Genomic DNA, 13,927 nt, shown 5'->3' on the forward strand with positions numbered 1-13,927 from the left:
TTTTTCTATTGTCTCATGCACCACTTTCTTTGTTCTAATTTTCGCAAGCATGAGACCTATACAGTGAGCCGTGCAAGGCTCGAAACCTCCAGTAATCTAGCAGTTGCCATATTGGACTTAGCCAAATCTGTGATAAATTGCACAACATGTGCGCCCCCACCTTTGCAATGCACTGATCCACAACATTATATATGAAGGCGGCATCATGAATCTTATCGGATGCATCAATAGACTTCAAAAAAACAGTTCTTATGGCAATTAACTAATAAGTTTCTGACACTATTAGACCTCCTGTTAGTCCACCAATATGTCATATTAGTCACCTGTCATCTGCCCCAAGAATCCTTGTGGGTCTTTAGGTAGTCATTTGTTAATTCTACCTCTTACCTCAATAAAGGCCCCTTAATCTCATTAGATGTAGGGGGCCTATATCCTGGCCAAATTGCCCCACTACCTCTAACATAGCATGAAAACTCCTTAAATTGGCAGTATTAAATGGGAGACCCGCTTGAAAGTACCATCGAACCACATACTAATTCACCCTTTTTCTATCTTGCTTCTTCAAATGACTCTCTAGAGTACTTTGTGCCTGTTCCTTTTCGCAAACCACCACGTCGGAATCAGGAGGAGGGAAGAATGTATCAAGAGGCTCTGGTCTTCGAGGTCTCTTATGCCCAATGGTAATTGGTCTACTTATGGAGGCTTCTTCCTCTTCATCTTCCTCATCTATTCCAAGGATGTTTACAGAGGTCTTGATGTCTTGATATCCCTTCTTGACCTATTCTTTCTTCTTTTGGTTCCCTTCCAAGTGATCTAGCATCTCTATCCTGACCTCTGTAAGGACTTGGGTGAATGGTGCTAATTCCCCTCTTACACCGTCATAGTTACCAGAATCTCTCCTCGGACCACGCGATTCCGGTTTTGAAACCTGTTTCCGTTGAGGAAACTCCACGGAAACCGTTTTTTTGAACCTCGGAAACTTGATTGCTTTATTTCGGAATCTCGATTTCGTACTTAGGTGGGAACCTTTTTTTGCAACATAGGAAACTCGGTTCCTTAATTTCGGTATCTCGATTCCTCACATATTTGGAAACCTATTTTCGGAACCAAGGAAACTTGTTTCCTTAATATCGGAATCTCGGTTCAACACTTCTTTTAAAAACATTTTTCAAAATCAAGCAAACTCTATTCCTTAGTTTCGGAATCTCGGTTCCTAAATTTCGGAATCTCGATCCAACAGATCTAGAGAAATTTGAACCCCCTAATTGTGGGTAGACGCTCCCAAATAGATTGAATCTGGCTTCCAGCGAGGTTTAAATCTTGATTCCATGTTAAATGATACATGATTCTACATGTAATGGAGCTCGTTTCGTCAGGGTTTTGAATCATCTACACCATATAAAACATTGGTTACTTGTAAATAATAACACAAAAGTAATGCTTTATTTTCTAGTGGATATCATGTTTTAAGGTCCCAAACGATAGCATTAGGTGGCATGTGTACTAAAAGGGGGTATTATTATTTATAAAGCATGTATTTTAGAAGGAATTTAATGAGGTTGTGTTGTTTTTTTAGTTATCTTTATTATGTTTCTTATATTTGCGTTGATGTAAGCTGCTATAGTTTCTTTACTTGTTCATAGTTATGTGAATTGCTCAAGTCACTTGCACAACGTCTCGCCTTGCAACATTGCTTAGTGCTTTACTACCGATTGCAAAATGGTTATTAGTAATGTTATTTTGCTCAGTTCCAAAAATCTATTCCCAAAAATCTAATCTTCAAATGCTCCGATAGTTATTAAGTTATAACCGCCTTTGTTACTTGCAAAAGACATCACCGTCATGTTTAGTAGTTAGTAGTAGTACTTTAAAACTCTAAATATTTAAATTTGATAGTTCATTCTCTTGAAGGGGCGAGTTGGTGTTCCAGTGCTGGCTTTGCCAACCACATTCTCCCTCAGATGATACACTAACACATGTCGATGCCACCATCTTTCCTTCATGCACAACATGCAGCATTGTAGCTGCGACACCGCCTATAGGCCCTATACCACACACTGTCATGGCTTGAGCTTGAGTAAACCCAAACTCCTCTAATGTCTAAACAATCTACACAATGACACCTGACACTTTCTAAACGGTATTGCAGTACTCCTAATGTCTAAGAAGTTTACCCAGTGACGCCTGACCAACTCACCCCTTCAATACTTCAGAAACTTGATTCCAAATATGTTAGAATCACGATTCTACACACCGACATATCTATGTACCACATATGTTGCAAACTCGAATCAAGTGATGTCGAAAACTCGATTCCACTATTGTAATTCTCGATCTCAAAGCAGCATGGATCTGTGATCCATATAATTCAGAAACTTGATTCCAAATATGTTTGAAACACGATTCCATAGATGATGGAAACTCGATTCCAAATATGTTAAAATCACGATTCCATAAATGATGGAAACTCGAATCCGCATATGTCGGAAACACAATTCCACATATGGTGGAAACTCGATTCCGCATATGTCGGAAACTCGACTCCATAGATGACGGAAACTCGATTCCGCATGATAATGAAACTTGACACTTGGTGTGTCGAACCCAAGGGGATGGGAACCTCGATTCCATGGAGGCCGGAATCTCGATTCCATATGTGGATGAAACTTGGACCTATTCTGATCGTACTCGATTCCTGAAAATTAAGAATCTTGTTCCCAGCGATTCCTATTGTACGGACAACGATTCCTATAACGGGAAACTGCTTGCTAGGCACGATTCCACGATTCCGGTTCCTAGGCGTTTCCAACAACTATACACCGGCTAAATACTTTTTCAATCCATTAATGCTAGCATTGTACACCTTTTTGCAAAACTTGCATGCTACTTTATTCTTGTCACTAGGGTTGGAACAATGTCCATATTTCCAACCCGAACCACTTTGTTTACTTGAAGCAGAGGAAGACATTTCACCTACAACCCTTATCTATCAAGTATCATCCTAACACCTAAGCCTGAAAATTACACAGAAACAACAAAGTCAAACATGAAAATATTTACAAGAAGTGATAATTATAAATACATGCACAAAAGCAAGATTAATTTACAACCTACTAGTCTAAATATTTGAAACTTCAAATTAGTCATCTAAAATAAAATAAAAAAGGTCATCTAAAAAATTACATATAGGAAATGGAGTAGAAATAATTGTTACATTGATCCTTTAATATCTTGAGTTCTTAACAATCCAAGGACGAAGTAAAGCAAGCATGATCAAGCCAAAAAATAAATCTAGGTAAAACATACATATTAAAATTGCAATGAAATAACACAAAATCAAAAAAACATTTTATGCATGCAATTATTTAATAAGCAATTGTTAAACTAACTAATAAAAAATATTATGGGGATAAAAATTATGGTATATGAAATTATACAAGTAAACTCATGTATAAAAGTAAACAGAAAAAACAATATTCATTCGATTTGGGAGCAATGGGCTTTTTCCATTGAATTGCTTTCCCAAAGACCCAAACTAAATATCAAAATGGGAAAATAATAATCCAAATACTCAATATCATATCAAATGTATATCATAAATTATGAAAAAAAAACATACAAATAGCAAAGAGTAACATCATAAGAAATTGTGAAAAAAAAAACCTACATAACCTAATCAAAACTATTGAAATATACCAACCTTCTTCAAGTGGATCGATATCGGGCCAAACCGAAATGTTTTGGTTCCCAAATCTCCTCTTTTAGAACAACTATAAGCCTAAAACAGATTGGGGATGAATATCCTTTAATTTCGTGACCATTCGAGGTGTTGAAATAAATTTTGATTTCTCTATAAATCTTCAAATCTTTTGTTTTTCAAGGTTTTTCTCACTCTAAACTTCACTAAAAATGTTCTTGCCCCACAAAGCCCTTTTCCCCCTTTTTTGGGGGTAAAAAGACATTTTTACTGAATGGTCGAGTGCCATTTTCTGCTGTGGGTTGAGGTGGTGCCTAGGCACCCGCCTTTCACGCTGCCTAGAAGGGTGTGTTGAGTACCTAGATGGGCCCCCTTAGAGCATACCGCCTAGGCGGCGAGACGTCCGAATTTACGTTCACGACTTCTATCCATGTCCTTTTGTGTATTCCTCTTTCCCTTTTGGAGCCTTCTATTTGAACCCAAATTGCCCTCCTAATCGGCACTGTATTAGGTATATATTGCACATTGCAGCCCATCTAAGCCTACTTTCCCCCATCTTATTGTCTATTGGAGCCACCACTAAGTTCCCTCGGATGTATTAATCTATATTCTATCATTTCTTGTTTTGTCACTCATCCATCTCAACATCCTAATCTCAACTACACTCATCCTAGGGGATATGTTGTTTTTTGACTGCCCAACATTCTATCCCTTAAAGCATGGCTAATCTTACAGCCATCAAATAGAACTTCCCCTTCTGTCTCATTGGTATGCTGAGATCACATAAAACTCTTGATGCACCTCTCCGCTTCACCCCACTCAACTCTAGTTCTATGTGCAACATGTTCATCAATTCCTCCATTCTCCTGAATTATCGATCCAAGATTTCGAAAATAATCTCTTTTAAGTATTTCTTAGCCATCAATTTTAATGACTTCCTCGTTTCTATTCTGATTATTATTAATCTTGCGTTCCACACATTTTATCTTAGTCCGGCTAATTTTAAAACCTTTAGGTTCTAGAGAATCCCTCTAAAGTTCTAACTTTGTGTTGACACCGCCTCTAGTCTCATCAATCAAAACTATGTCATCCACGAACAACATAAACCTCGATACCTCCTCTTATAGATGCCTATTTACCTCATCCATAACCAAAACAAAGAGATATGGGTTCAATGCTGACCCCTGAATTATGGGTTGTAATTACATAGGGATTAATGTTTCTCCACTCAGATATTGTAAGGCCTCTGATATAAGCACAATAACTAGCTTGAAAATACTTTCGCTTATTGCTGATGCTTAATTGGTCAATTTTATAAGTTCTGTACATCTGGTCTCATCAAATTGATTGATGTGACTAGTAGATTCAGTCTCTTAGGAATGCATGACATCCAAAACTTCTGTTTTCTTTCTTTAAGATTGACTTTCTTTGCGTACATGTGTGCTCCTGCCTGTTATGATTCGAAATTCACTGTATTGATTTTCAGTGGGCTTACCACAACATATAGGCTGAAATCACATGGTTTGAATGTCACTCTGTATGAATCGGAGGGAACAGCAGGTGGAAAAATTAGAAGCATTGCTTATGGTGGTCTTATATGGGAAGAAGGGGCAAATACCATGGTGAGTTTGCAAGTATATGGTGGTCTTCTTTTGGGAAATGGTCATAATCCAGACTTTTTGCATGAATTAGATTCACAATCTAATTGGCTATGAATGACCGACAAATTTATTCAAATTGTAAAATACACAAACAAATGTAGTTCTTGTTTTAATTAATTCATAATTTATTGTATGTTCCTTCTGTGTTTGTTTACATAAAATCTGGTCGTTATTGTAAGTTGCATTTGTATCACATAGGTGTTACATGCCTTTAACTTACTTTCATGATTCTTTACATTCTCTTGTCGGTAAGGAACTAACGATATTTTAGCTTTGTTACCTGTATTTTGCAGTTTGTATATGGGAGCCGTAATAGCCAAATGAGAACCATTTCGTATTCTCTCGTATTTGTCTTGAGAGTGAAAGAATTTGAACTTGGATCAAGACTCAGCAAACTGAGTCAAATTATGAGTCTGCTGCTTTTCTGTTTTGATTTTTCATTAGAAAAGGAAAAAAGGAAAATATTTAAGTTTCGGTCTACTAACTCCTTCAAAACAATTGTGGGATTTGAATATTCTTTTTCTATTTATAAAACAATGCAAAATATGTCAATTAGATTTGTCTAGCTTTGATTAATAGCTAGCTTTGAATCACTACTCCAAAGGATATCACCACTTCAACATGCTAACAATCCACCCACAGTTGCAGGCATCACCTAACTCACACCAAATATCTCCGCAAGAAATACGTGATCCGTAGTCCCTTGTGGCAATTTTTTAAGAATCATGACGATTCTTTAAATTTTTGTGGCAACAATTTTGAAATCAAAAGTTTAGCGAGAGAGAGAGAGAGAGAGAGAGAGAGAGAGAGAGAGAGAGAGAGAGGAGGGAGAGGGAACTCTGTAGTTCTTTTACGAAAACCGTAGTTCCAACTCTTTTTATGTCCTTTACTCCTTTTTATTTTATTTTATGTTAATTTATTTTTTGGCGGGGTGGGTTGGGGCATGGTGGGCTGGGGGGAAGATTATGAAATTATCATCTAGAGAGCCTTACTGACAACTTACTACTCATCCTTGCAGGTGCCCAAGGCTTTCCTTAACCTTCCTTTTGATGTCCATAAAAAAAGAAAATGTTAAAAAGGAGAAAGCTCACGAGAGTTTGTAAAATTTAAATATTCAGCGACTTTGGCTAGCAGCCCCGATAACTCGGCACGAGTTTTTTTTATAAATTCAGATTTTTCCCTGTTCGGGCCTAGTTTGGTGCCACTATCTCGCCCTCCAGATCTGGATGATCTGGCGGCATGCGTCTCAGGTTTCGGGGGAACCTGGGACTTTGAGATCGCTCTCTCTAGAACCTCGCTCAGGAGCCCGGACAGGTATACCAACCGATGAGAGAGGAATTTAAGGTGGGTTCAGGACTTAGTTGGGCTGGCTCACGTGGGCACCCTCTTAGATCACGAAGAAAGCCCCCCAGTTCTACATCTGGTTTGGAATTGCCTCCCTTAGCCTGTATTATCCTGTTTTTGCAATCACACACACATGGTTAATTTTACAAGCCAAGTGGGTCAAGGGACCCCACCTTGTCTTTAATGTACATAGGCGTGCACATTCAAAGGAGAAGAAAAGAAAATAAATGATGAGATGAGGGTTGCGAGAAGGAAGAAGAGAGAAGAAAAGAAAAGAAAGAGACATTAGACCGGGGTGACCAGCCTAACAAGTGGCTAGATTGGCATGATGATTGACCTGACGTGGTAACAAGACGGGCATGGTAACGCCGACCGGCACAACGACAATATTACTCGACGACAAAACACTAACACCGACCAGTCTGGCACAACGGCTAGTTCAACGTGGCAGCAAGATGGGCACGGTAACTTAGACCGGCACGACGGCAATACTGCTCGATGACGAGACTACCATGACAGTGCTAGATTTGTCCCTTGATCAAATGAGAGAGGGAGAAGAAGAAGACAGAGAAAGAAGAGGGATAAGAAGAGAGAGAGAAGAGAGAAAAGCAGAGAGAAGAAAAGAGAGAGAATAGAAAAAGGGGTAAAAGAAGAGAGAGAAGTAGAGAGAAAGAAGAGAGAGAAAAGCATGGACGACGATGGACTTCGCCGTCCATGACAGAGAAAGAGGAGAGAGAAAGTACATGGATGGCGATAGATTTTTTCCATCCGTGATAGAGAGAAGATGAGAGAGAGAGTATGGATGGTGATGGACTTCTGCCTTCCATGATAGAAGCAAGAGGAGAGAGAACATAGACGGCAATGGACTTTCGCCGTCCATGATAGAGAGAAGATGAGAGAGAAAGAACATGCACGGCAATAGACCTTCGCCGTCCATTACAGAGGAAAGACGAGAGAGAAAGAACATGGACGGCGATGGACTTTTGCCATCCATGACAGAGAAGAGGTAGGAATGAGACAGAGAAAGAGGTAGGAATGAGAAATAAATGTCATGCGCGACGATGGGCATCACCATGCACCACATGAGAATGGAGAAATTTGGACAGAGGCCCGGCCCGCCACTCGGGTTAAGGCCTAACTCACTGTGCATATTTCTAGAAAATAAAGGAATACTGAGAACGTCATATCCAGCGATGAGCATCACCGTGCACGACTGGAGGGGAGAGAGAAAAGAAATCAGAGTGAAGGCAAGAAAGACAGGGAGGAGGAAAGACGATTTTAGGAAAGAGGAAGAGGAAAGGAAAGTAGAAAGAAAAGAAAGGAAAAAGAGAGGGCAAACGAAAGTGAGGGGAGAAATTGGGAAAGAACCGGAGAAGAAAGAAGGAAAGAGAGATTAGGAAAGAGAAAAGAAGATTAAGAAAAGAGAAGAAGAAAGAGGTACGCACGGCGCTGCCACCATCGTGTTTGTCAGAGAGAGAAGAAAATAGAAAGAGAGATTTATGCACGACGTTGCCATCGCCGTGCGTGTTCAGACTGAGAGAGACAGAGAAAAAGATAGAGCAGAGAGAGAATAAAGAAAGGAGAAGAGGAAGAAGAAGAAGAGAGAGAATAAAGAAAGGAGAAGAGGAAGAAGAAGAAGAAGAGAGAAGAAAATGCACACGGCATTACCATTGTTGTGTGTGTGAGATAGAGAAAATAAAATAGAGAGAGAGGTTCATGCATGGTGCTGCCATCGCCATGCACATTCAGTCAGAGAGAAACAGAGAGATCAAGAAGAAGAAGAAAGAGAAGAAGAAAAAGAGAATGGGACACACAGCGCTGCCATCGCCATGTGGGTTAGAGAAAGAGAAGGAAGAGGATTACATGCACGGCTCTGCCACCGCCATACGTGTTCACCAAGAAGAAGAGAGAAAAGCCGAGAAAAGAAGAAGAAAGAAAAGTGAGAGGAAGCAAGAGAGAGAAAAGAAAAAAAACAAAGGACGAGAGAGATATAGATGAGAGGAGAGATAAGATAAAGACGAGAGGACAGATAAAATTACCTTAGCAAAGGGTATCGGCCCTTTTCTTCTCTCCTCTCTCTCTCTCCATGACGCACCCACGAATTCAAAGAATAAACATGAACTTTATTGATCAGTTGAATGCCTCAGGGGGAATCCGAGAAGAACCCTTTACAATTAGGTTTAGCATGTATTTATAGAATTGGGCCCAATCATGGGTGGATGCTTAAAAACTATCTCAATTGATGATAATTAAAATTATTTTGAATTATAGAATTGGGCCCAATCATGGGTGCAAAATGACTGTTTTACCCCTGCCTAACAATTCATAGAATTTCATAACAGTCTTTGTTGCTGCTCTAGAACATACGTGATCTTCTGTGGATGATCCGGGGTTGCTCCGATGCCCGTTTGTAAAAAAGATGGTTGTTTTCTTATAGGGATTGGCATGGCGATCGATTTGATATCAACTTGGAGCCATAGATCGTATTTTTAAGCCACGATCATGTGACTTAAAATTTAGATGAATCTTGAGAACTTCGGATGGATAGTGTGGTCGTTCCTTGATGTTTCTTTGTGATTTCTTCGCTGGATCACACTAAGCATGCCATCACGATCGCGTGGCAACAAACGCAGCTCAATTTCGTGCCCAGATGAAGATTTCGTAACTTTTGGGTTATGGCTGGAATCTGAAATTCCGGCAATGGAATTTACAGTCACTTTACTGGCTTTGTGTGCGAAATTTGACCGTTTATCATATACGGGGTTCGGACCAGGGATAACATTAGACCTTACGCACACAATGGAACTGGTCTCACGTCGATCCGACAAGCGAGAGCCGTGATTTGGCCGCTCGAGCAAGGAGTGTCGCTGCCGATTTTCTTGCAATTTTCTTCACTGATTAGCAACTTCTCTCTAGCTTTTCTTCCCGCTTGGGCGTCGTCACGTAACGTACCACATATCAAAACGCTCGTCTTGACAAGACGAACACGCTCACAAAACTTGAGCGTGATTCGACTCCAGAAAAGTGGGATATGGCCCCCGAAAGTCATTGCCCGAGACTGTAAAAACAACCACCTTTAATGGTGATTTGGTACAGGGAGCGCGCACGGGAATAGTGTGCAGCTTATCCCTTTTTGGTCTTTTACCCATAACTTTGTCCTGGTGTGTCCGATTAAGCCGAAACTTGACCTGTAGGGGTTTTCGACCCTGCCGGATCCAATGGCAGTGGTCCTACAATAATTTGACGCGTCGAAAATAGAGCTCTAGTTACGGGGTCCGTTTCAGGGTGCTAAAGACTGATTTTTCCGAAATTGTTTCTTTGTCTGCACTGCTTTAGAGGTGTCGGATTGCAACAAAACTTAGCAAGTGGCCTTTTGAAGTGCTTAAGAACATTCTGACTCGTTCTGGGGCAATTCTGAGACTGTCGAGAATTCCACTGTTTGTCAAAGCTTTATTGACCGGCTTCTTTTTTATTCCACATCAGGGACCCAAGGTGCTGAAAAATATCTTCAAACAGCTTGACTTGCCAAATGTTGTGCTTCAAAAGAAGCAAGAAGGACAACATTCAAAAAATTTCATTCGGCTTTATTAGCTTTTTCTTCCTAGCCACAGGACCACGTGAACGCCGAGCAGATCCACGCAATGCTGTAACTAAGATGCTCAGACATTTGGATGCAATGTACCGGTCCATCCGTGGAGACTTTAGGGGGAGGAGAGATTTTTTTAAGGGATTCTGTCGAAGTCCTCACCTTTAAGGGACTAATTGTGATTCTGACAGCTGAGGATTTTGTACGGACCCGTTGGTCAGAATCAGGCCCGTTTTATAGTCAAGTGCCATGCTGAAGGGCATTTTTCCCATTTTGGTCTGGGTTTGTTTGTTTTGTTGTTTGTTGTAAATGGTGTGCTGAAGGGCCTTTGGTTGGCGTCCGTCTGTGTGGTGCACCAGATTGTACTCAGTGGGCAGGGTACCTCAGTTTATTAAGGTGACCAGCTGTGGGAATAACCCCTGCCTACTGCTTGCAGTTTTGTTTGCATAACAGGTCCAAGTTCTGGCTGACTTTGGCTTTCTTGGGGCGTCTTTAGCATTGTGGAGTGTGTTTGTAACCTCGTGGGAATAATGCTCTTCCTCATGAGACTTGTCTTGCCTTATTGGTGAGTCTTCTGTCTTTCGAGTCCTTTTTGTAAGTGGACTCGGGCCATCAGAATCTTGCTTGATGCTCGTATTTTTGGATCCTGGTATTGTGACACTAGGGATTTTTCTTTTGAATGTAGCCTGAAGCCGCCTGTTGAGGCGAGTGCTGCATCAACCTATATATGGGTCCAAGCGTCCTTTGCGGCTTTTCACTTGGATTGGGAAGCGGCACCGTAGAGACGGTTTTCACCAACTTCCTTTTATTCGGGGCTCACCTTTCAGCCATGTTCACCCTTATTTTTCATTTTTACTCACGGTGCCCTTTTGGGTTTTCACCATGCTCGGGTTTTTATTCACAGAAGTCTCTTACTTATGGTTTCGTGACCATGCCAGTCCATCATTTTTACTCATGGCGTTCCCTTGTTCAGGTATACACCATGCCTGTTATATTTTTTTTTCTTCGTTTTTTTTTTTGTGAAGGCGTGCTTAAGGTCTTGCCTTTAGGACCTGGGCGAAGCTTTTTTTCGTCATACGGCCAGGACGTGCACTACAGTTTAAGGTCATACAACTAGACCATGGTGGTGATGAATGACAGTCTGTTGAGGCCATGGAGTGAGTATGGTGGTGGTTTTGACTCACTTTGGGGAGTAGCACGAGGCTACCTATGAAAGATGGATGATGTATGAATGGTGGGTGGAAATTGGTGACCCACTAGCTGACGACGAGTATGGATGGCGGGATAGTTCACTGTTTTGTGAGCACGGGTGAGACTCATTGGGGAATAATGAATTGTAATGGAGGAAGATAGATTTACTGGGGAGGTGATGAAGGTGATGCACGCACATGGACAGGTCGGTTTGGGAAGACATGCGTGAATATGCACATAAAGGGCGTGTGCACGTGTGTGGGGGTGAGTTTAAGGTCATGCCTCTGGGACTTGTACAAAGCAGTTTAATGTCATGTGGTGAGGATGTGCACTATGGTTTAAGGTCATATAGCTTGGACCGTGGTTATGCAGTTTAGAGTCACGCAACTAGGACCATGCAGTTTAAGGTCGTGCAACTAGACCTCTGCTACAGTTTAAGGTCATGTAGTTTGGACCATGGTGCTAAGTGTTTTTACGTCATGCAGCCAAGACATGCACTATGGTTTAAGGTTATATAGTTTGGACCATGGTTATACAGTTTTAAAGTCATGCAACTAAGACCAGCAATTTAAGGTCGTGCAACTAGACCTCCACTATAGTTTAAGGTCATATAGTTTGGACCATCCAGTTTAGGGTCTTGCATCTAGATCAAGGCTGTGCAGTTTAAGGTCATGCGGCACGGATCAAGGATGTGCAGTTTAAGGTCATGTAATTCAGACCATGGTGTGGGTTGTCCAGTAGGTGAAGCTTTATGGGGGATAGGTCTGTGGATAGTAATTTGACTTCCTGGGGGTAAAATGATAGCAGGGGTTTTAGATGAGAAGCAGACTTCACTGTGGATTAGGGGACAAGTTTGACTCCCTAAGGAACTCCATGGGGAATAGGCTCATGGAAGGTAACCCGACTCTTGGGGATAGGATAGCTTGGTATGCGACTGACCCACAAGGGATTGAAAAGGTAAGCACGACCTTAGCCGAGGATCAATGGGCTGCAGTACGGGTGTAGTTCCTACTGGGGTGAGGAACAATGGCTTCCTCTTGACTCCATTGGGAATGACCAGTCATGGCCTGGGTGGATAGGCCTAGATGCAACTCCACTGGGGATGACAGAGGTTGCGGCTTTGATGCAACTCCACTGAGGATAATGGTAGAATACTCACAGTGATGATCAAGTTCAGACATGCGCGGTGCTAGCCATGGACAGCAGCAACATACGCGTCGATAGTCATTGGCGCACATAGCGCTAGCACAAGCGGCAGTAGTACTGGCGCGCAGTGTTAGTCACACTCGGCGATACGGAACACAACCATCGTTTAGCCTGCGTTCAGGCCTCGGGCTTGGGACTGATCCGGTCCGGCCCGTTTGAAGGTCAATGCTCGGCGTTGCACAGACAATGGAAAGCCTCTATTCGTGCCTTAGGTCTCAGCCGGACCCGGTCCAGCCCATATGAAGGTTGGTGCTCGGTGTTGCGCAGTCGACGGTAAACCTCTGTTCGAGCCTCGGGTCTGAGCCTGACCCGGTCTAGTCCATCGTCGATTGGCCTTTAGTGACCTGTCTGGTATTCTTGCTTTGTGAGGGGTACCTTGGTGAAGCTTCGCCTAAATAAGGGGATTAACCCCATTTTTCACTATTTTAATCTCAAGTAAAACAGTAACCGTGAGAGAGAGGAAAGGACTTCCGACGAGAACTCCGGTGTCAACAGAGTACTCAGGTGAGGGTTTTGCAGGCAGCCTGGCAAACTAGAGAAGGTTTCGGCTGGGAAGCAAGAGCACCGGTAGGGAAGACAGGGATAGTTGCGGTGGTTGTCGCCGCTGGAATTGAGGAACAGGCAGCTTGCCGAGGCGAACTGAGGTTTCGGCAGTGATGCTTGGGATAGTGGAGAGGTGGGAAAGAGGCAAGCGAGGGCTGCTGGGGCATTTTCATGGATTCTCAGTTTTTTTCGGTGGCTTTCCGTCACTTGGGAGTAGTTGGAGAGTAGCAGCAGTGAGCAGAAGTGTTTCCGGCATCGGGAAGTAGTGGAAATGGTGTCACAGCTGGTTTTCAGCGAGCGGGGAGACGATTTCCTGGTGAGCAACCGAAGGTCACTGAGAAAGTGAACAACTGCAGGTCGTCGGGCAGTCGCGGGGAGAACCGCTGTCAGTCCGCAGGTGGGAAACGTGCATCAGGCCGTGCCGTGGTGGCAATTGTCAGGCGGTGCTCTCGGGGCGCAAGGTGACACGTGCGAATAGCTTGAGTGCAGCCGACGCTGAACGCGTGCGGCGTTAGCCCCTCACAACATAACTCCTTGGGTTGGCACACGGAGTTGCGTCTTGAGTCAGCAGTCGGCGATAGCCTCTTGGTCGGGCGACAGTGTTGTGCCTTGGTCGACGCACGACGCTACTACTTCAGTGGGTAGACAACAAAGCCTCCACCAAAGCAGCCGGCGTTAAGCTTTAAGCAACCAGCCGGT

At 42.5% G+C, this 13,927-nt stretch overlaps 1 protein-coding gene across 5 annotated transcripts in view; it reads left to right on the top strand.

Annotated features, from left to right (window-relative positions):
- LOC18429945 (NADH dehydrogenase [ubiquinone] 1 beta subcomplex subunit 2-like) overlaps positions 1 to 13,927 on the top strand; it is a 91,581-nt gene that overhangs the window by 65,094 nt on the left and 12,560 nt on the right. For 4 of the 5 annotated variants that reach the window (XR_016058601.1, XR_016058602.1, XM_088870929.1 and 1 more), the window contains one exon: positions 5,184 to 5,319. Coding sequence is in view for 2 of the 5 variants with exons in the window: in XM_088870929.1 (XP_088727055.1) it covers positions 5,184 to 5,319 (136 nt within the window). In the remaining 3 variants the exon portion in view is untranslated. Of the gene's footprint in view, positions 1 to 5,183; positions 5,321 to 13,927 lie in introns of those variants that run through there. The other variant, XR_016058603.1, reaches the window with a different exon arrangement.

Source organism: Amborella trichopoda, chromosome 6, assembly GCF_054954075.1.
Source record: "Amborella trichopoda isolate Santa Cruz 75 chromosome 6, AtrichopodaSantaCruz75HAP2 v2.0, whole genome shotgun sequence".
Lineage (NCBI taxonomy): Eukaryota > Viridiplantae > Streptophyta > Magnoliopsida > Amborellales > Amborellaceae > Amborella > Amborella trichopoda.